This window comes from Drosophila nasuta, chromosome 3, assembly GCF_023558535.2.
Source record: "Drosophila nasuta strain 15112-1781.00 chromosome 3, ASM2355853v1, whole genome shotgun sequence".
Classification (NCBI taxonomy): Eukaryota; Metazoa; Arthropoda; class Insecta; order Diptera; family Drosophilidae; genus Drosophila; species Drosophila nasuta.
The window spans coordinates 40937121-40960249 of NC_083457.1; the positions used below are offsets into that span (position 1 = coordinate 40937121).

General features: G+C 38.3%; 2 protein-coding genes across 6 annotated transcripts in view; one reads left to right on the top strand and one right to left on the bottom strand.

Annotated features, from left to right (window-relative positions):
* The first annotated feature begins 22 nt into the window (after nt 1-22).
* LOC132793615 (protein encore) overlaps nt 23-23129 on the top strand; it is a 29591-nt gene continuing 6484 nt past the window's right edge. Inside the window, exons 1-9 of one of the 5 annotated variants that reach the window (XM_060803613.1) lie at nt 23-329; nt 13240-13679; nt 16603-17572; nt 17632-17788; nt 18818-18971; nt 19072-19446; nt 19506-19735; nt 20066-20419; nt 22159-23068. In XM_060803613.1, coding sequence (XP_060659596.1) covers nt 13263-13679; nt 16603-17572; nt 17632-17788; nt 18818-18971; nt 19072-19446; nt 19506-19735; nt 20066-20419; nt 22159-23068 — 3567 coding nt within the window. In that variant the 5' untranslated portion in view covers nt 23-329; nt 13240-13262. Of the gene's footprint in view, nt 330-11405; nt 12504-13239; nt 13680-16602; nt 17573-17631; nt 17789-18817; nt 18972-19071; nt 19447-19505; nt 19736-20065; nt 20420-22158; nt 23069-23129 lie in introns of those variants that run through there. The other 4 variants (XM_060803615.1, XM_060803614.1, XM_060803616.1 and 1 more) reach the window with 4 other exon arrangements.
* On the bottom strand, nt 376-1172 carry LOC132790356 (uncharacterized). Its single transcript, XM_060798854.1, has one exon. It carries the CDS (start codon nt 1021-1023, stop codon nt 445-447), a length of 579 nt encoding a protein of 192 aa, XP_060654837.1. The 5' UTR covers nt 1024-1172; the 3' UTR covers nt 376-444.

The following is a 23129-nucleotide window of genomic DNA, read 5'->3' on the forward strand; positions in this document are numbered from 1 at the left end:
CAGCTGTTTTCTTTGCTCAGCCTAGTGGCACTTTGCAACACTTGCCCTAGCAAGCGTAAAAGAAAAATTTCTTTGTGCAATTTACAAACATTTCGTGATCCCCGTGAAGCAAACAAACAATACAAAAAGAAAAAACGCCGCGAGTGCAAAAGGCAGCAGCTCCAGCTGCAAATATCAATTAACGCATTGCAAAAGCAAAACTCTTTAACATCCAATTGCAACACACACACCCCGCAAACGGCGCAAATCATCATCCAACCACACACACACAATGCCAGTGTGCAAATTGCTCGCTCTAGCATCGCCAATGGGCAGCAGAACTGAAAATGGTGAGTTGCAAACGCAAAACTATATAAACAAACACACATACATAAGTATCATAAGTATCACATATAGCCATAGCTAATTTTACTCGTTAATTTTGAAGTTCGTTTTACATACACATTATATTAATGCGGTTGCCGCATCATAATGAGCCGCATAGGTTGTCTGCATTCTTTGCCTTTGCAACAAACGCGACTCTGCTCGCAGTTGACATCGTCTGCCCGTTGTGCTCCGATTGCCGTAGCTCAACATCAAATCCAAATCCTGCGGTTTACTGGGCACACTGCCAACGGAAACGGAAGCTTCGTTTTTGCTTTTCTCCAATTCCTTGCGCGGCAGAATATCGTACATGATCTTGTAGGTTGTCGTGCAATTCTCGAGCATGTCGGCGGCGAGGGGGAAACGCAGTTGCACCTCACGATTGCGCTTGAAATTGTGCAGCGCCTCGTTGCGTGCCCCGAGATAATAACGCGTCGCATAACCCGCCTCCTCCACACTCCAGGGTTCCGCGAAGTTGTCGCGCACTTCGCTCAGATGCTGTTCGCATGCATTAATGCGTTGCAGCCCTGGTACAATGCAATCGTTCTGTTCTTCGCTGCCCTGGCGTCGTTCTTGCCAGTTGGATAGCAGCACCTCCTTGCCATAGTCCTTGGAGATGTGCTCATCCATATACGAACCGCGCGGCAAATTTGAAAACATATTTCGCTAGCCAAGCCACCAAATGAAAAACCCTTATAAAAGAGATACTTGAAAAGTCTACAAAATTAAGAAAAGAAAACTTCTTAACTTTTAACACTGAATACTTTTGGAAAATGACATTATTTCTTGACAACAATTATGAAATGCTAATATAAGGAACTAAATTTACAAAATGAATATAGTAATTAAACAACTAAAATAATACAAATAAATCGTCAAATATAAAACATAAAAAAAATCGTATAAGAGTAAAACTTAAAAAGTTTGTAAATTAGTTAACAAATTATCACTAATCGAATGAAAAAGGTTTAAAAGTGAGATTTGAAAAGGTTTATAATATGAGTGAAACAAATAATAATAAAAATATTAGAAACATATATAATAAAAATATAAGAAACATATAATATTAAAAATAAACATATAATAATAATAAAAATAAAAGAAACAAATAATAATAAAAATATAAGAAACAAATAATAAAAAATTTAGTAAGAAAATATTACTGTAATAAATAAGAAAAGTATAACTTTTTTAATAATAATACTTTGGAAAGTAACACTTTTCGTTGGGAACTACAACAAATCAAGATATTACATCTGCTGTCAAACTGAATGTCTTAAGATAGAGTGGTACACACATATCTCGTTTTACGGCTGCTTCGCCTTACGTCATTTTTATTTAGCGGCCATACTATAATTGCGTGCAAAATTCACTTTTCTCGCTTAACTGTCACACATAAAATACAGACATAAATGAAAACAAGTTTCGAAAAAAAAGAATAATGTTCTTATCTTAAAGATTTTGTTTTGCTTTACAGATTTTATTTAGTTCAAAACCCATTGGGATTGCCAGAGATTCTTGATTAAAAATATTGTCTATGGTCATATATGAAGAATCATAAACAATATTTTTAGTCAAGATCAAAAATCTCTTTCAAAACTTATTTATGGATTTAAAAGTTTTTATTAAATGTAATTTTTGCTCAAATCTTAACTTTTCTCTATCATCATTAAACCTTTTTATATACATTATGTATATATGTATTAAATCTATTATTTTTGTGGTTGTATTTGTTCACTTTGTCAAACATTTTTGCATGGAAACCTGATGATAAAGTTTGCAGTAAGTATTTTCTTTGGTGGCGTATTGAAATGTTTTTGTTTGGGTTTCGAAAATAGATTCGGAATGATTCTGGTCGATGCGTTTATTCGGCCCGCCATTGTTGGCATTATTTTCGAGTGGGTTTTTATTGAAAATCTATTTTGTGAGTCGACAACGACGACCGGGGGCCGTCAGTTCGCATTCATTGCGTCGCGATCATGTCGTCTCCTCTGTACTTTTGTTAATCTTCGTTGTTGTTGCTGTTGCTGTTGTTGTTAGAGGCCCAACCGAAAACCCGGGCATTACTTGTTGCTAGACCATGCATATCTATGCTATGTACTTTTAGGCACATTGTATTTATTTTGTTGTTTTTTTTTTGTATACAAAAAGCCGATATTTACATGAAAATTGTAACTGAAACAGACAGCACGCGTTGCATGCCTCAGTTTGTTGCAGTTGTCGACGTCGTCGTCTTCGTTGAGTATCGAGATGATGCTATAAACGAATTGTCGTCGTCATCTTGTGATTTTATGCTTTATATACAACAATCATTGTTGTTCTTGATGTTGTTGCTATTGTTGTTGTTAGTTAGTTTGTTAGTTGTTGTTTCGCTCGGTTGCGCTTCGTTCGCCCGTTTTTGTGTTTACACAAAAATTTGCCATTTTTACTGCACAAAAGAATAGAGAATTAATTCTTTTTTTCGCGTATTTGCTTTTGCACTAGCAGAATGTTGAGAATTTGTGAAAATTAATTTATGACTTTTTTCACGGCACTTTATTCATTTTGCTACACACTCTTTTACAATGTATAGTGTGTGTGCTACATATGTATGTGTGTGTTTGTGTATTTATATATAAATGCTATGAATCTCTGATAAGACTTTTTGGCCTGAGTTCTCAAGGCGCACAGAGTATTCTATTTTGACAGGCCCCCAGGCGGGGTTCGGCAAAGAGGCGGCGATGTCAGGTAGAGCAGCTGCTGCCTCTTTTTTGTTGTTTTTTTTTTCTTTGCAGTTGAGTTGGTTTTTGTTTTCCTTTCTTTTTTTTCTGCATAATTCATAACTCCCGCAGGTGGTGCCCCTGGCCGTGAAGTAGGGGCTAGCTTTTGTAGCAAACAAGCGTCCCCTCCAGACACACACTCTCTCACACACACACAGAGACAGCAATCAAAAGTCGACCCTCATGTGCTGCCCCGTTGTGTATGCAACAAGAATTTTTCTACCTGCGCTATTAGAAATGCTTGAGTCTGCATGTTTCTTGGGGACGCCTTTCTCGCCTGGTTGACTGGATCAAATGTGATAAGATTAAGTAAAATATTTAACTTATTTGACATTATTAGATTGAGCATCGAATGCTGACAGTGTGCGACATATCTTCTAAGCCATTGCGATGTTCTTACATCATGAAGAGTGCTTAGTAGATGACACTTTAAATGACTTTGGTATGCTAAGTGAATTGCAGACTTATTTACTTTACCATGTCTTAAAAGTCATATTCATATTATGTTATTTCACCTCCTATACATCAATTTGTATAATGTGTATTATATAATTTAGTTAGGTCAGGATTCTGATTTAATCCAAAGATAAACTAGAAATCCCAAAAACAAAGTTTGTTCAAAAGTAATATGTGCATGTAATTATAAAAAATTATATATTTTTTATATTTCATTATTTGTTTTTACAAGTTTATATTTATATACAAATATGTATACAAAATATCTTTTAAATAGATTTTTATTTGACAGCTATTGCTATACAATATAAACTTAAATGTATTTATAACACTTCGAATGACGATCAAAGAATAACAAAAATAGACATTTTTGAAATCGTTTAGTATTAAAGCATAAAATTAAGTTAAACAAAAATAATTCTAAATAAATTTGCCAACTTAGAATCCAAATTTAAATTCTATACGATCTTAAGCAATTTCTGTACCATCAAAGAGTTAATTAAGATATTATTGTTAAGTTTAATATATTTCTTATATCTATTATACTTTAATGATCTGGATTCTAAATCATCTTGAATAATTTTCCCAATCTAACTTACTTCTCAGACAAAACATATTTGTTAAAATTAAAACATTTATTTCATAAATGTATTATATTTCATATAACTATCAGCGATTAGAGTGCTGTTAAGAAAATCAATTTGAAATTTAAAAAGTTTCAATAGTTTTCTGCAAGTTCAAGCTCTTCAAAGTGCAGACTTCTGGCTGAATTATGATCGATATTTCAAGTACAATAACTTACTTTCTTCAATGCTTAAATTGAAGCAGTTTCTCAATTGGTTCTTGGTCTTGCAATTTGTTGCTTGGCGACTCTTTAAGTTGCTTGTTGGGTCTTGCAATCATTGCAGGACATCTTTGAGTCATCTAAAGCCGCCCACATGGCAGCTTGTCTGATGATGCTTAGCTGGCGTTTTTTATGCTCTTTGAGAGCACGAGAGGACACACAGAGCACAGAGCTCAAGCCACGCGCTCCTTCTTCTCTATTCTGTGCCTATACACGAGTATTTCTCCTTGTGTCAGCTAAAAAACAAGACAACATGATTACTAGCCAGCCAGGATGAAGAGCGCCACGCGCTTGTCTCTCTGTGTGTGTGTGAGTGTGTGTGTGTGTGTGTCTCATATAAGCTGCATAATCGTGCTGGTTGCATGTAGCAACACTTTCCCTCCTCCCTTCTCCCCCCGCAAGGATTCTGTAGGCGCTGAACACGCGCAACGCTTAAAGTGAAAATGTCTCTTGTCTGTTTTTTTGTTGTTGTTGCTTTGTCGCTTGTCTGGGTCAAGCGTTAAAGTGTAAGTAACAAGAACACGCAACAGAAGTGTTGCTGCTGCTTCTCCCATTGTTGTTGTTGTTGTCCTTGTTTTCACTGCCGCCTTGTTGACACCTTTCACGGCCGACGAATTAATTAAAGAGCCCCACGGTGATGTCGTAAAACATTTAGCATTTTAATTGCGTCATAAAAGCCAAAGAACACAAGCCAAGGAGGCAAAAACGCCAACTAAGCTTAGCTGGCAATCGTTGTTGAGTTGTTGTCAGCCAGGACTCGGGAGTCCTTTTTGCCATTTGTCGCCTAATTAGATGAGATTAGTTTAGTGGCATCTCGCATCCGGTTTTTCCGGTTTGGGGTGGCACAATCAATTCAAGCTGATTTCAGTACGATTTTACCTGCTTTCATTTGCATGGCTATTAACTTTGACTGCTTGCCACGCCCACTCTCAGTGTGGCCCACTGCACAGCACAGATTGCAGCGACAGCAGCGGCAGCGGAAGTGATAGACGCAGCGCATCCTTGCTCTCATCCTCGCCTGGCACTTGGCCTCGAAACGCGTTGCGCTTTTAAGCTCACACGTGCGACAGGCACTTGTCAACTCACTCACGCTCTCTCTCTCTCACACTCTCTCTCTCTCTCTTTCTGTCTATGACTGGCGCAGCAGCTTGAGCGAGCGCGCTCTCTCCCCTCGCTCTCTCTGTTGAACACTCTCTCGCCATCTCTGTCAACGTTGACCCAAATAAGATGTCGTAATTGCAACAAGGCGCGACACTCACGACATTCACATTCTATATGCAATTTACGTTAACGAGAGCCGAGCAACAGTCGTAAATGTCATGTCATCTCTCTCGCTCTCGCTCTCCCTCTCACTCTCACTCACTCTGTGGCTCGCTCAAAGTAAACAATAAAAGGAGACACGAGTCCAAGCTGTGATGGCTTCAAGTGACGTTTCGTTTCCATTGTTTCGCGCTCTGCATGAATTATTTACTACGACGCATTTGCAAAACGCCCCCCCTCTCCCCTCTTGATTGTTTATTCTAAATGTTGCATGTGGCAGTAATGAGAGAAGCTAATCGCTGAAAATTGACGCAGCTTATTATCAATTTTGTGTTGCATACTTTGCGGCGGTCGCAGCCTTGCTCTTCGATTTGATGAAAATTGGGGTTGCACATTTTGAAATCTAGGACACGCTGCTTCAAATCCTTATTTAACACCTCCATCTCCATCATTCATGCCACACACACACACACACACATACACAATATGACTTTTTTCCAGTTGATTGCAATTTGACGTTTGTCTCTTTGCCAAATTCGATCTTTTATTTTTTGGTGTATGTACTCGAATGTGCTCTAAAAGCTTTTTTATTGCCCACTTTGCACGCTTGATGGAATGCCATCAATCGGATGAAATACTCAAATAACCCCAATACCATCAAAAAGTAAATGCAATTTACGTTTCATAATTGACAGCGATGCGCACATTGCAATATTCCATCGAGATTGCACCGTGATTGATAATTGAATTTCAACAAGTTCTCGACTTTTTTTTTGCCTCTTTTACTTAAATCAATTGGCGAAACTATTTCTCGTTTTTTCGTGAATTTGCACTGCAAATAGTTTTTAATCAAATTTATGCGCCTCAATGAACTTTCAAGTATTTGCAACTCAACTTATTTTTTTTCGTTGTTTTTGTTTTTCGAGCATAAGCCACTTTCGTTGCATGAAAAAGTTTTTGACGAATGCAACTTGTGAAACGCATTTAATAAGTTTTTCTGTTCATTATCTTAGTGTCAAGTGGGTTTAATAAGCTTGCAAACATTTCTGACGCCAACTTTAGAGAGTACACTTAAAAGTTAGCTACGTTTTTATGATCGTCTTTATATCTAAATACCCAAAGCTCCATTACATAACTTTCTTTTATTGTGAGCATTTTTATAGGCAGACACTAATATCATAATCATAGAAGATTCCATTGATAGGGATTAAAATAAAGACAATTTATAAGTCTAGAATTTTAAGTTTATTGAATAAATGTTTACTTAAGAAAATTTTTTTTTGCTAATCTTTTGCTTTCTTCATATTTTACTTTACAATTTAAATGACAAGTAAAACATCTTAACTTTTAAATATAAATTTTGCAATTAGATAATCAATGAAAGTGAAACTAAAATCTAATCTACATTCGTTAAATTCTTTGGGTTTAACCAAAAGAAGATTCAATATATCAAATACAATTTACTGCTTGCGAATCAATTTAAAAATAAAAATTTAATTTATCACAATATTATTAACTATCGGGTATTTTTTTTAATAATCTAGCAATTCAGCAGAATATGAAATTAAAGCTAAAGTCATTTAAATTCATTATTTAATTTCTACACATTCTTTTTATTTTCATTAGAGAAATGTGAGTGTATTTAATACATTAAGGTGCAATCTTCTCTTTTAACCTGCTGACTAATGTGTATTTTTAATTAAAAGAAGTAGAAAAATAATTAAATGCATATTATAGCTTCCATTCAATCAAATTGAAGAGCTATTCACGTTGTATGCGTCATAGCCTCTATAGAATATAGAGTTAAATAGGCATCAACTGTATGCTATAATACTTTTCGATTTTACAACGTTTGCTATTTGTTTTGATTGAAGACTTTTGATTGTTTTATCTTTATTTTGATTCGATTCGATTTGAAACGCTGTTGAGTTTTGCTGCCAGGTAATGTGAGGAAATCATCAAGTTTTGATTGCAGGCAACAAACTTTTGCCATAAACATTCCTGTTTGGCACGCACACAAACACACACTCATACATAAACACACACATTGATTGAGGCTACTCCAAGGTCTTGTCGTGGCCTGCTTGGAAGCCAAAGCGATGTGTAGATAGGCAAAGATGAAGCCCAGCAACAACAGCAACAAGAACAATTGCAGCAGCAAAAACACACGCACCAGGAAGGACAACAACGTGAAATTGCCACCCCAAAAGCAAATCGTGCGCATTTTCGCTCTGGGGCATAAAACACACACACACACAGGCAAAAGGACCGAGAGAGAGTAACATAGACACAGAGAGAGAGAGAGTACAAGTTAAGAGTGCGAGAGAGTTAGCGGGTCGCGGGGGCACACATGCTTTAACCTGTTTTTCCCGCAAAAGCTTTTACGCATTTGGACTCGGATGCGGATGCTAAACGTTGACTCGGTTGGTAGCTCTCTCACCTTGCCACCCTTTTTTGTTTTTTTTTTTCTTGTGCCTTAGCCAAAGCACAAATAGAGCAGAGAAAGAGAGCGCGCGCGATACACAGAGAGAGAGAATGAGAGAGCGCCCCAGCAGCAGCAGCAGCAGGCGCGATGCTTTTCGGACGGCCTTTTTCGCATGCGGTGGCCCAGTATCCATTCGGTCGTGTTCCCATAATGTCTGCCAGCGGAGCGCAGTGCTCGTCGCCGTCGCACAATTCGTCGCAGCCGTCGTCAACGTTGTCATTGTCATCAGCAGCAGCAGCAGCAGAAGCAGCAGCAGAGGAACAACAGCAGAAGCAGCAGCAGCTTAAAAATACATTTTCACAATGAAGCAAACGGGCGAAGGCAAGCGAGAAAATGAATTAATTTTTGCGCTGATCAAACTGAAATAAATACCAACAAAAAAATACGAAACGCACAAAATGGAAAATGGCACGCGCGTAGCAATAAATAAAACGACAGCAGCAGCAGCAGCAAACGAGGAGACACTAAAGAATGTGTGTGTGTGTGTGTGTGTGCGAGAGATAAGAACACAACGTATTTAGTATTATATGTATAGCAGCTATATATGTACATACATACATATAGGCCTGCTATATATGCAGGAAAAGGAAGCAATAGCAGCAGCAGCAGCAGAGGCAGTAGCCCGGCGCAGTGTATAAATATAAAGTGCAAAAAATGAAGAAAAAGCTAAAGAAACTACACGACACAAGAAAACGGCAAAGGAAGCAACGAAATTTTAGGTGTTATTTTTTTTCTTTCGTTTTCGTTCGTTGTTCGTCGCGTGAAAAATGCTAGCGGAATTTTCATTTAAAGTTTTTTTTTTTTAGTTCGCTTTTGCCTTTTTTCGCATTGCCTTTTTGGTGTATTATACATACACAACGACACACGTTTTTCACACAACAAACACACACGCTCACACATCAACGTTCGTTCGTTTCGTTTTTCAGTTTCGCGTCGTCGTCGTCGTCGTGTCGTGTGTTGTCGTCGTGTCTGGTCGTGTCGCCCCACAGCCGAAGCAGCGCCGCTTGGCGTTCGCGTTGTTCTGGTCGCTGGTTGTTGTTCTTGTTGTTGTTGCTGGTCTTGTAATTTGATGGCGTAGGAAGAAGCCCTGTAAAAAGTTTAGGCAAATGGCGCAGTTGTTTTTGTTGTTGCTTGCCATTGCAAACAGAAATTGCGTTAAAGTTCTCTTCTTTTTTTGAGTAATGCAACGCAGCAACGACTTATCACACAGCTTTAAAATGCACGCGTTACACACACTCTCTCACCTTCGCTCTCTATCGCTCTTCGGGTCCTTGCTTGAACTCTCTCCCACGCAAGCGCAAGCGCTTTAAAGCTTTTGTACTCTCTCTCTTTACACTGCCAGCCACAACACATTTTCGAGTACAGCGTGGGAGCTTTTTGAGTGCCGAAGTGACAGTGACAGCGACAGCTGCTGTAAACAGTTGAGACACGACACAGTGGGTGGAAGGGAGGAGGCAGCGACAACCGTTAAAAGGAATGTGGGAATAGAAATAGGAAACACAGGGAACTAGGAACAGGCCAACATTGAGTAGCAGCACTTGCATTTTGAGTAAACTTTTGCACCTCTTGACTAATCGCTGCAATTGCCTCACAATTTTCTGTTTTTTTTTCTTATTTATTTCTGTTTGCTGTTGCGCGAACTTTGCCTTTGACTCGTTCGCTTTTTGGCGTCTTTCATTTTCTTGGTCGTGTGCCACACGTCGTATGCGTGTTTTTCTTATAGCGACTACGTCATCCTGTCACCTGTGCTCGCATCTTGCCTCTCCCTCTTGCTCACACTCTTTTAGCGTTTCGCTTTTGTTTCTCCAAATCTGACGGTTGCTATATTTTCTTCGCGTTTTCTTGCGCATATTTCGCGGGTATTTCCCAAAAACACACAACCAAAGAAAATATCAAAAGTGGCATGACTTGTACTTGGACCTCGGCTGATGTGGGAGGTTGGGAAAGGGAGGTGCTGAAAGGGTTGTGAATGGGTATCATCTATGTTTGTATTTGTATTTGTATTTGTGCTGTGACTCGCGTTCATATTTCGCTTTTGTTTTCACTTTCAAGTGTCCATGCAATTGGCTGCTTGTTTGTTTGTTTTCTTAGCGTCTTAGAATTGGATTTCTTCCACTGGCAGCCGCTTGTAAACATTTCGATTTGTATTTTTCTTGTGGGGTTTCGCAAATTATTTCATAATCTGTACACAATGCAAAGTACTTGTTCAAATAGGTAGGGTAAAATAGGCAAATAAATTATATGCTAATTCTTATAGAAAATAGAATTTATGTTAGAAAAAATTAAATTGGGGAAAATCTATCTTCTTATTAAATGGAATAAAATTATTCATTTATATTATTTTCAAGCATCAGCAATTAGTCAGAAATTCTAATTAATTTCCTAGAGTGTACTTAAAAAGTTTCCTACTGACACTTAGCGCCTAATTAGGGACAGTTACCAACTTAAAACATTTCGCCTAATTAGATGAATTTCCTCAAAAGTTTTCTTAAGCTTGAAGTTTGCAAAAAATGCCTTTTGCCTTTGAGGGAAGCAGCTTCCAGAATGTTTTCTTTTCATATATTAGCTTAAAAGGTTTCTTTATACGCCAAAGATATAGATCTGCACATCTTATCGTTCAACAACCCCTTTGAGACCCTTGAAATTTGCGCTACCTAAACTATGCCAAAATGCTAAAAGGAAAAAAAAACTTGTAGCAATCAAAGATGAACATAATTATGTCGAAAAGTGAACAACGCTCTCCCCAAGAAAATAAGGAGGAAACACCATAGCTAACAATAACAACAACAACAACGACTAGAGATAAACGACAACTGGTCAAAGACACGAATCCAGAGAGAGTTGCGCTCGATTGTGTGTTAAAAGCATCCCTTTTAGTGGCATTTGCCGAACGAACTCACTCGATGTATTCGAGATAGAGTTTTTAGTTCGTATCCTGGGGCAGAGACACACGCATTTCAATTACTTTGCTCTCATCGCGTTTAAAGCTCGTGCAGTTTTGAATATCAAAATAAATCGTAAACAAGGTCACATTCCTGACTCTGTGTGTGTGCGAGTGTGTTTAATTGTGTGTGTGCGTGTGTTTGTGTAGATGCGTTGCCAACACACAGATACACACAGAAAACTTTGTGCTCGTTGTCGTTCTCGTTTGCTCGCTCGCTCTCTCTCTCTCTCTCTCTCTCGTTCTCTGGAATGTTTTGAATCCCTTAAGTTAACCGTGTAGCTCCTCAACTTGCAGCAAAATGTGTGCCACATACAACAAATCAAAGAAATTCTCACATAACCTGAACTCCATAGACAACAGAAAGTGAAGAACGCAAGAAAATAAAATAAAAATATAAATAACAAAACAACTGAAGCAGAAGTGGAAGCAAAAGAGCAGAAGCTGAATACGGAGAAGAATCATAACCAAAAGAAAAGCTTTAACTTAAATATTTTTTAAGTATACAACTATACATAAATATAAACAAAAAAGAAAAAAGAGAAGAAATCTTAGCTGTAAGCTAAATAAGTACGTACATAAACTTAACTTAAACTTAAATACTTAAAATAATTGAGAACTATCGCAAGTGCAGAGACCAACCAAATATATAAACCTAATGGCAGTTTGTGATTCTCGGTGATATGGTGTAAATGTGATAAACGATGTTATAAAAGTTTTAAATGCAATTACAACAATAATAATTAAACCAATAACGACAACAACAACCGCAACAACAACAACAACAAACGCTAAATTCTTAGCGAATTGTGTTTTCGACTCTACGTTTTTTCATTTCGCAACATTTTTTTAAAAACAAAAACCAAAAGCAAAAAAGTATAAAACAAACAACAATAATAACTATATACCTATACTATATACACCCATATATATACATACATATATATATATCTAAACTTAACTAAACTAAGCCTTGTCTCTATAAGTCTATTAAATAATACTTAATACTACAAATATATAACTAAATTAAGTCGCACAAAAACCAAATAAATTACAAAACAAAACAAATATAATCCCGTGGAGTAGCAGCTGAAAAAGGCGTAGTGATTTTTTAATATTCTATCAACTGCACTGCCGGCATATTTTTGACAATATATGATTTTAATCTAACAAACAAAAAACCAAAAAAAAGAACAAGCCCAAAATACCAGAATACATACGTACAAAGATTATAAACTAAACTAAAAACAAAAAACAAAACGAAACTTTAATCGTATGCAAAGATTCTTATGAAACAAGCAAACCAAAAAGACAACTAACTACAGCAGAAAAAACAACAACCAGAAACTGGAGCGACAAACAAAATGCAATAGTTATTCTCACTCGCAAAAAAAGGTAAAAGATAGTAAGGAGTGCGATTCTTAGATACAAGAAATAATAATATTATGAATGTCAAAATTGAACATACAAATAAATATGGAATGGTAGATAATTTATATATAAAAGCAAACCCAATATAAATAAAATAAAAAATAAACAGAATAAAAAAACATTATGAATACAGAAAAAGAGTATAATAATAAATATGGAAGGGTAGATAGATAGATTCTTTAATTCAATAATTCAGATGCAGAGATCTTTACACAATATTTAAATGATATATTTTACTTTAATTTAAAAATAGAATATCAAAGTTAATATGGAATGGTAGAGAATTTATAAATGAAAAGAATAAAAGTAAAAAATAAAAAAACAACATTATTAATCTATAATAAAAAGAGTATAATATGAAAATATCGAAAAAGTCTTTAATAATGTAAGGTGTTCCTTAAATCTTGAAAGTGTTCAAGATATTTATCTATATCAGAAAAATTCTTTTAGTTAGAAATGTTTCATATTGCTTGTAATAAATTGGAAACTAATGCAACAATTTTAATGTTTAGCAAATGTATTTTGCTGAAATTAATTTTTTTACATAAATTTCGCATACTTTAAAGCTTTTAATTTGATCACATCAACTAAAATATCATATATGTAATTAAATTCCACATTTTTAATCGAAGTTCAAGAAACTTCTTTGCATAAATAACATTATTTTAAATGTCCTCTTTGTTTTCTTCTTTGCTTGCAGTACATTTTACATAAACTGTGATTATGAGTTCCACAAAATCTCAAGTAGCCCTTGCTACAAATATTCCAACCAACTTAGCCTCCGCCTCCGCCTCAGCCACCTCCACTGCGGCCGCCGCCGTTGTTGTTGTCGCCGCCGTTGCCTCAAATAACAGTACGACGTCACCAGCAACAGGAGCAGCAGCAGCAGCAGCAACATCAGCAGCAGCACCAACAGCAGCCGCAGCAGCCACTACAACAACAACTGCAACTGCAGGACAGGCAGTGACGTCATCGACAACAGCAGTCGCAACAACTGCAACAACCGTGTCAACAATAACAACACAAACAACAGCCAGCAACAACAACAACAACAACAGCAACTGCAGCAACAGCAGCAGCAACGAGGACACATCTTCCGCATCGAATTTGGGGCGTCAGAATAGTTTTGGCAATAGACGCGTAAGTAAAACGTCTAGTTCATAAATCGGGAAAGGAAACGCACCAACAAAAAAAGTTGAATATATAATATATTTTGTTAAAATATAAATAGGTCAGTTGTGGGTCGGGTGTATGCTCTAGTTACACTCTCTCTCTCGCTCTCCTTTCCTATCGATGTGCTCTCTCTCAGTCGGTTGCAACACGCTCTCTCTCTCTCTCTCGTTCACTATATAAAAGGCTTGATATACATAAGTGCAGCCATGAACTGGAACTGGCCCGTGCAAAAAGATACACGCCCAAAAAGTGCATTAACTGGGTCAGGTCAGCTTTGTAAAAGGGGCCGCGAAGAAAGGTGGGTTTCAACTCTTGGGTTGGGTCTGCGTTTTTGGGGCGTTGGGGCGTCGTTTGGGTTGCAGTTTTCTGGGAATCGGAATTGGAAACGCAATTGCTGGAAATTCCCAATCGACCCAGCAAAATGCCAAAGAGTTGCATTGAAAAACGTGTTTTTGATTGCTACCTCCGACCTCCTCCCAACAACAACTACAAAAAATATATGTATAAAAGGTCCCCAGACGTGTATTAGCAATTTCCATGGAGTTCAAGGTTTATGTGTATGTGTTTTTTTATGGGGGTGGCAGGCAGTAACTACGACTAGCATTATTTATGTGGCATGCGGCATGCGGCATGGTAACTAAGTAACTAAGTAAATTTTAATTGACACTAACAACTGCCCGTTTCGAAAAACAATAACAACAAAAATCAGCGCCATGAAAATGTGAAATTGTTGTTCCGAGCAACATCAGCAGCAGAAGCAGCAGCAGCAGCCTCTGACTTCCAAGGTCGATTTATTGATTTTTCCCAACACACAACACACTGATGACGTTCACGGAAGTTGGCCAACACGAAGTTGTCTGCACTTCGATTACCTAAATGCCAGGCCAGGCCACACATTTGCAAATGCCAAACAAAATTTTACTTATTTGCATATGCTAAGCACGTGGCAGGTTTATGGCAAAAAAAAGCGAATCTCAGAGCGATGGAAATTACAGTGAATATGGGAAGATTGTGTGCGGAAATCAGAAAAGAAATGCGCAGACTTTTCTAAATTAACATAATATAAGATAATATTATGCTTATTCCTTATATATTATTGCATTAGTTTATTGTTGAACGAAGAACTAATTTTATTTCTGAAGATGTGTAGCAAATTTCAGAATATGTGCATAAATCAAAATATGCATATTTATTTTCAATAGCACCAATTTCTTGGCATTTTTTTCTAATAAATTTAAATATGATATCCTTTGCTTTGCGAAGGATTTTTGCAGAATTCTAAAACATTGAAAATAAATTTTGATTATGTGAATACTATATTTATTTTGATTAGCAGCAATTTCTGATACATTTAAATATGATTTCCTTCTATGCTTAATTTGCTTTAAAAATAAAGAATTCTTAACATAGAAAATTTTCAAATTTAATTTCATATTTCTATCTGAATAATTAAGTTAAATTTTTCATTTTTCTATGTTCAGTTTGCTTCAAAAATAATTACATTTTTTCAGAATAACTTGAATATGGAAGTGTATTAAAAACTCATATTTTTATAAGCAAACATTTACTATAATTTACATTCCACTGTCCGCTTTAAATATTAAATTTTTCTATGCTCAATTCACTTCCCAATGCTTTGAGAAATCTTAAATGTTTCGCTGCTAATCATTTATGCACATGTCACATAAAAACTTAATTACTCAGTCCATTAAATATTTCATAGAATTTAATTATGTCACTGGCCATCAGCTGCTGGTATTCACTGTAGCCAGCAGAAAGCAGAAAAAATAAAACTGGGCTGCTGAGAGTTCGCCAAATGCCTTTGACTTTGACATTTGCGTTTGTGCCTTTATTGCTTCTGCTGCTTTCTTGCTTTCTTGCAACAGCAAACGGTTTCAAAGTGGTGGATGGTGGATGCGTTCGAGTGGCCCTCCGGGGGGAGTTCAAGTAGTTTTGCTGTCTCATAAGCGAATCCGAAATTGACTGATTAATGATGTTCCCTTAGCTGCAAGAGGGACAGTAAACAGGAAAAATCAATGGAGGCCAGTTAATAACGCAGTGGAAAACCCATTGATTCGGGACGAACTGATAGATGATAAAGTTGCCTGACTGACTAACTGACTAACTGATTGCCCGATTGACCGAATGACTAAGGGAGTGACTGACTAACTCAATTGCTGGCGTTGTCCTTCGTCGCTGTTGAAATGTCAAAAGGCAAAAGGCTATGAAACAACTTATGTGGCTGGCACGGCAACAGCCAAAACAACAACAACAACGAAGGAGAGTAAATGAGCGCTGAAGAGAGAGTGAAAGAGTGTGCTCAACATGCACATACCTTGTAGGGTATTAGAATTTAGTTGGCAAACTTTTAGAAATTTAATTAAGTGCACAAAATAAGTTACTTAGACATCGGCATACTCTATTTATTTAATTGTTAATTTAGTTAACCGAAACTATGTTAGCCATTAAATAAAGAGAGTAAGCAGATGTCAAGTAAACTCAACAACAAATCTAGCCTTTGTCTTTGTATGCTTACAGGGTATTTACTATATTAAGTTTTGTGGCTATATTAGACGTTATTGGTGGTGTTGTCTGCTCCGCTCTCTCACACTCTCCCTCTCTCTATCTCGTTCTCTCTTTGTGGATCGTTAACGTCGCCTGGGCGGGCATTTGTTTTACATTTTAATGAGCCAACAATTGCATCACGAGCAGCAACAACGCGTCATCGGTTTTGGGTTTTGGGTTGGGTTGGGTTCGAGTTGGACGCCTTTCTCAGTTGCCAGTTGGCTGCTTGAATGGGGCTGTCAACTCTGGCATTAAATTAGTGGCAGCTAATTCGAAACTAATTGCTTTCACTCTCGTTACTGTTATTTTCACCTGAACACAACAGGGCAACATGAAGGGCAAACATCTCACACGCAGTCATGCCATGCGCGAGTCGACATCGCCGCCACGCACGCCAACGCCTCGAGCTGCCTCCGAGCAACAGCAACAGCAGCAGCAACAGCAACACCCCAGCGATGCCCACGAACACAACAACAATAATAACAACAACAACAACAACAGCAATGCCATACTAAATAATAATAATAGCAATACAAATACCAATAGCAAAGCACAATCAACTGGACGCGGCAATTCGCCGCTCATGGAAACGCCTGCTGTGATTGTTACTAGTCAACAGCAGCAGCAGCAACAACAGCAACAGCAGCAGCAGCCGTTGAATGTGCCGCTGCGAGATGAGCAAGAGTTTCCCAAGTTGTCGCCGCCAAAGAAATCTGGAGCTGGTCAACATAATCGCACCAATAGCAACGGCAGCTCTGGCATCGAATACAACAACAACAACAACGGCAGCAACGGTGGCAACAGCAACAACAACAATGGCAAAAAATATGTGGTGGATCTAAAAGCCAATGGACTCGACAAGCATCACAACAACAACAACAACAACAGTGGCAGCAACAACAACTCTGGTGCAGTGCTCTACAACTCGGGCATGAATTACAAGGCAGCTGAGCGACATGAACGCCACGAACGTCACGAGATGTCCAGCCAGAATAGCAATCTCAGCAACAGCAACCACGAAGAGGAGCAGTATCACTATGAGCGTTCAGCTGGCGGTGGCGGTGGCAAAAAGCATCGTGCCAACACCAATTCCAAGGGCTCTAAGCCACGCTTGAAGAATCTTACCGGCAGCTCTTCGGGCAGCATTGATGGCGGCGGAAGTGTTGGCGGTGGCGGTGGCAATGGTGGTGCTGGTCCTGGTGGCGGTGCTTCGGGCGTTAATAATTGCAACAACAATTCACAGACGCTCAACTCGAACAATTCGAGCAACAACACATCGGGCTTTATATCGCGCGGTAAGTGGAGACAAGATTTGCCATCCAGCCAGAACTATGGCTCAATTCATTGATTCTAGTCTTTCGTCAATCAGAGAACTCGAGCGAACAGTACACGGATTATGGTGGCACCGATCTGTTGACATTCTTTCGCGATACGCTCAACAAGAATCCCAAGGATCGCAATATACTGTTGAAAATCGAAAAGGATTTGATGGAGTTTGTCCAGGATAAAAGGTGAGTTGTGCTCGATTATTTGAAAGGGAAATTCGATTATGAGGAGTTGCTACACAAATTGGTTCTTAAAGCGAAGAAATTTTGGTAGAGAATTGATGAAGGAAATTTAGTTGAGAATTGATAAAGGTTTCTTAAAAAAATTGACAATATATTGTAAAGCAAGTCATCATTTTTAGTATATACAAAAAGTTATTCAAAAAATCATTTTATGCAGCATAAAATTAGCTGCAGTTTTCAGGTCGTTTGGTTGATAATTTGGTATAATTTGTATTCTATGGTATATTTTTAATTTAGAAGGATGTCGACATACGAAATATAACTTTTAGTATTGCAGTAGGATGTCGATATACGAAATATACTTAAAATATACTTTAAAAAATATCGAAGTATTCTTTCATATACCATAAAGTATATCGTTAAAAATATCAATCTTAATATACCGGAGAATAGTGAAATGTACTTTTTGGTATACTTAAATATACCTTTTAATATTAAAGTATACCAAAAAGTATATTTCAGTATTTTTTCGATATATTTTTTTGGACATTTTTAACAGTTTTAAACTTTAAACTCAGTTTATTTCATAATATTTATTAACAATATTATTAGGGGTTTGTCAACTGCGTTACTGACTATTTTGGATTTAAGAATGTAAATTGGAATTGAAAAAAAGATTAGTAATTAATAAATGAAATTATAAAATTGCAATGCTTCACTTCAATGTGAATTATTGAGGTAAAAGTATTTTAGGAATTTATTTATGAACACCGTCCGCAACTAATTTTGATAACTGACTGTGACGCATTGTGAACTTCGCCCCAAAGGTTGAAATGTAGATTCCCTCACTTGGCACTTCTGCAATTCCATTTTACATATCGTGACAAAGTGCAACTCCTCTGCTGTTTGCTGCTGTGCTCGGGCAATAAAACCAGTCAGATTATATATTAACCAAATCTATATTTAACTATGCACTCACACATATTGCTGTATATTTTACCTTTTTGTTTTATTACTTTATACTCTACTCAGTCGTGGCTGTGAGTATCGATTTCCGGCAACCTCCTCGTACAATCGCATGCTCATACATCGCACGGCTGCCTTCTTTGGCATGGATCACAATGTGGACTCGGATACGCAGCAGTGCGTCATTGTGGCCGTAACCAAGGGCACTCGCATACCAGAGGTGAGTGTGTGTGTGTGTGTGTGTGTGTGTGTGTTTTGCTGTTACGATTATTAAACTGTGACCACATTATTAAATACTGCTAAATTTTTGTTGCAAATAGATTCGCTTCAAATCGCTGGTGCGTGGCGACCATCGTGATGATGCACGCAAGTCAATTCTGAAGCGAGATACGCATAGCTTCGACGAGGTGCGTCAGTCGCCATATCTTTGCCCGGAACGTGTGATGCTCGATCGCAAGGCCAAGAGCTTTGAGGAGCGCGAAGAGGATTATGATCGTGCGCGTAGTCGCATCTTCAATCGCACCGCACAACAGGATGGCTATGGCAACGAGATGCCCAATGATGAGTGCTATGGCGGTGGAGGTGGCGGTGGCGGTGGTGGCTGGCACAATGCAGTCGAACAGCAGCAGCAACAGCAGCAACAACAACCGCCCAGGCCCAAGCGACCCAATGGCAAAATGTTGCAAATGCAGAATGTACGATAAAGAAATGAAGTTAACTTTTATAAATCGAAATTAATATTGTATCCATATAGTCCACAGAGTCTCGCGATGGCGGCGGCATGCGTTCAGGTGGCGCTGTGCCCAAGTCCCACAACTTTGGCAACTACGGTGGACCTCCAAGTGCAGGCGGACCTGGTGGCGGCAACTCCTTGCCTCGTGGCGATTCCACCAACTCCAGCAAGAGTGGACGTGGCGGCTTTGCCAAGCAGGACTCAACTGGCAGCACCAGCACACCTTGGCGTCTGTCGCCCTCGAGCAGCGGGTGAGTTGAACTACTACTACTAGAACAAAAGAAAAAGAGGAGAAAAAAAAAAGAAAACATAAAAAGAGTGTGTTTAATTTGGACCCAACATTCCATATTCCCAATTCGCTCGCTCTATCTTACTCTCTCTCTATCTCTCAATCTATCTCTATCTCCAATCTCCAATCTATCTTAACAAATTTTGAAACCGTTGTTAAAATTGCGAAAAACCATTTTTGTATGCTACCCAAAACAACCAACCAACAAACCAATCAACCAACCAACCAACAACAAAACTACCAACAACAACATTTACAAAAAATTAAAAAACAAACCGAAAAATAAATCCAGCTACAAGACACGCACACAATCCGTGCGCTCCGATTCCGTAACGCCATCGCCCACGGGCTACGGCAGCGACAGGCAGACGCCGGAGTTCAGCCAGCAGCCTTCGGTGCAGGCTCAGTCGTCGTCGTCGTCTTCTTCTAACCGGGGAATGGCTTATCTGCAGCAACAGCAGGCAGCAGCAGCGGCGGCAACACCAATTGCAACGGCAGCAACAACGACAACAACATCAGCGTCCAATGCCCCAGAGTCGGCATCAGCATCGGGACTCGTCTGGGCCGTTACAGACATTTCGAGTGTGCCAATTGGCAGCGTCCTCATTGATCCGCAAACCCTCCAACCAATTCTCAATCCAGACGGGTAATTTACAAAAACCAAAGACACACAAAAATTAAAAAAAGAAAAACAAATAATTCAAAAATTCCAAAATCAAATTCAATTCAAAAAAAACATTAACCAAATTCAATCAATATCAATCGATCGTCACCAAAATTAATACTATGAGTGCTTCACTTATTGTTGTACTCGCAAAATAAAATAATTATTATCGCAACGCTTTGATTTCGTTTTGCTCTTTTTTTATATCATTGTTTTTTCAACAATAATTATTACTAATCTCAATGTACAAAGAGCCCAATGCATTCGATGTTTATTATTTTATTTTATTTTTTTCAAATATTCAAAAATGTTTGGTTGTGCAATAAGTACAAAACTTAAAAGAAAAATTCGTTAGAAGTAATTATTATTGCATTGTTAAATTTCAAATAAATGATTTAACTTCAAGAAATTTGAAAATATTCTTATTAGGAAATTTAAGAACTTTTGTTCAACTATCATTAAATAATTGACATTTTTGTAGAAGAAATCCAGGAATAGAAAAAAACTAGCTTACGAATAATTGTCCAATAACTTAATGTAGAGTTTTTATAACATTTATAAAATATTTTAAATTTTACAAGAACATAATAATTTTGTTAACAATTTTTAACCGGTATTTCTTAGATAAATCTATCAGTCTTTCTGCTTTAAGAATTTCTAAGTTTATATCTAGAACATTTATTTGCCAATAATACTAAAAATTCCATATCTATTTCAAGCTTAACTGCATATTTAAACTTCATTCAAACTTTACTAGAAATATTTTAACTTCATATTCCATATTATAACACTTATTCTGTCCATGTGAAGTAAGCTTATTTTCTAGTTCTCAAAAGTTATAAATATACTTTTTTTATAGAGTTTCTTGTTCACAAATTGCAACCAAACATTTTGTCAAATATTTACAAAGCAAATTACAAACTTTTTTTAATCGATATCTTTTTGTTTTGCATAATTATATAAACACATTATTAATGCCATTTCGATGTGCTACCTTTTCAACTTGTTGATGTTGTTTTTGTAAATTATCTGCCTAAAAATCAATCGAAATATGATTATGATACGAATAACTGTGCTCAGCCTCTCTTTCTCTCTCTCTCTCTCTATGTCTCTCTCAGTTCAGCCTCAATTCGCTCGCTCGCCTCTTGCGCTCTTTTTCTCTCTTTGTCACGCTCGCTCTCACCTGTACATTGCCCACCCACAAAATACACTCGCCTCTCTCTCTCTTTCTCTCTTATTCTCTCGCCTTTCGCCAAATTTCTATAACTCACACTGTACCTAAATTATATATATATACTATATACGTTTTTTGATCGTTCGCCTGCTGCCCTTTTTATTGGTTGTCGCGCGGCAAAACTCTAGCCAAAGTTTATTACATATACATATACATATATGCTATACGTGTGTCGTCTGCCAGTGTTGTTGTCTAATTGTTGTTCGTTCCAATTGCATTGCATTTTCTTGTATCAAACGCATTTGTTGTTGTTCTTTTACCATTAATTTATAATGTATACAAAAAAAAAAAAGAATAATAGAGAAATGTCTGTCGCTGCCGTCGTCCGCACTGCGCACTTTTAAACGCAACTTGTGGCAACCCTGACAACTGTACTTTTTCACTTACTCAACTCACACACACACACAAAATACACTGACACACACAAGAAGCGCGCTTTCAATTTGCTGCTTGCCGTTTAACTAAACTCTAACTTTGCCTCTTGCAGCTCCATTTACCACTACGACCCGTCCAACTTGCCGCCCAACCAGGCGCTGCAACATCAATCGGGCAACAATGGAGGAAGCGGAGGTGGTGGTGGTGGCAACTATCAGTCAAGTGGCAACTACTATCGTAAATCCTCGCCGCATCAACCGCCGCAGCAGCAGCAACAACAACAACAGCAGCAGCAGCAACAACAGCAATCGCATCAGCAGACAGCACAGCAACAAGTCTACAGCAATGAGTTGTCCTGCAGCTCAACGGAGAGCTATGCCGAGGAGGTGCAATCACCGGGCATGGAATGCTCCGAAGGCTATGACAACTACACCACAGACTCACAGCAGCAGCAACAGTTGCAGCCGTCACTCGATGGCAAGGGCGATGAATGTGATAGCCTGTCCAGTGCCACCGGCTGCCTGAGCATTACGACCTCGACCTCCACCAAGAACTACGATCGCATTGAGGTGCAAAAGTATAAGAATCAGGCAACCAGTCCCAATATACCCGCCTGTTGTGCTGCCGACAAGGAGCTCGAAGTGGTTGCACAACAACAACAGCAGCAGCAGCAGCAATTGCAACAGGAACCGGAGCAAGAGACTGTTGTGGTATCAGCCAGTGGCAGCAGCAGCAACAGCAGCAGCAACAACAGCAGCAGCAGCAACACCTCAGCACCAGTTGAGCTGCCTCAGAGTCAGACACCGTTGCCGGTGGTTGTGCCGCTGGCGCAGAATTGTGATGCCCAATCGCTGTCGCCCAGCAGCACGCCCTACAGTCAGTGCGATGTGAAGACCGCCAGCCAGAGCCAAGCTCAGGTTGCGGTCGAGGAGCCCAAGACAACCACCTGGTCGTATGCGTTCCATACCACAACTACGCCCAATGACGCTGCGCCCTACTGCGCCACCACATATCAGCAAGGAGTGAGTAGAGAAGCTATCCTAAAAACTTTTTAGTTCTCTTACTAATTGTTGTTTCCATTTC

Bases quoted from the DNA above. Each gene is read 5' to 3' on its own strand.
- LOC132790356 (XM_060798854.1), bottom strand. From the start codon at position 1,023: ATGTTTTCAAATTTGCCGCGCGGTTCGTATATGGATGAGCACATCTCC.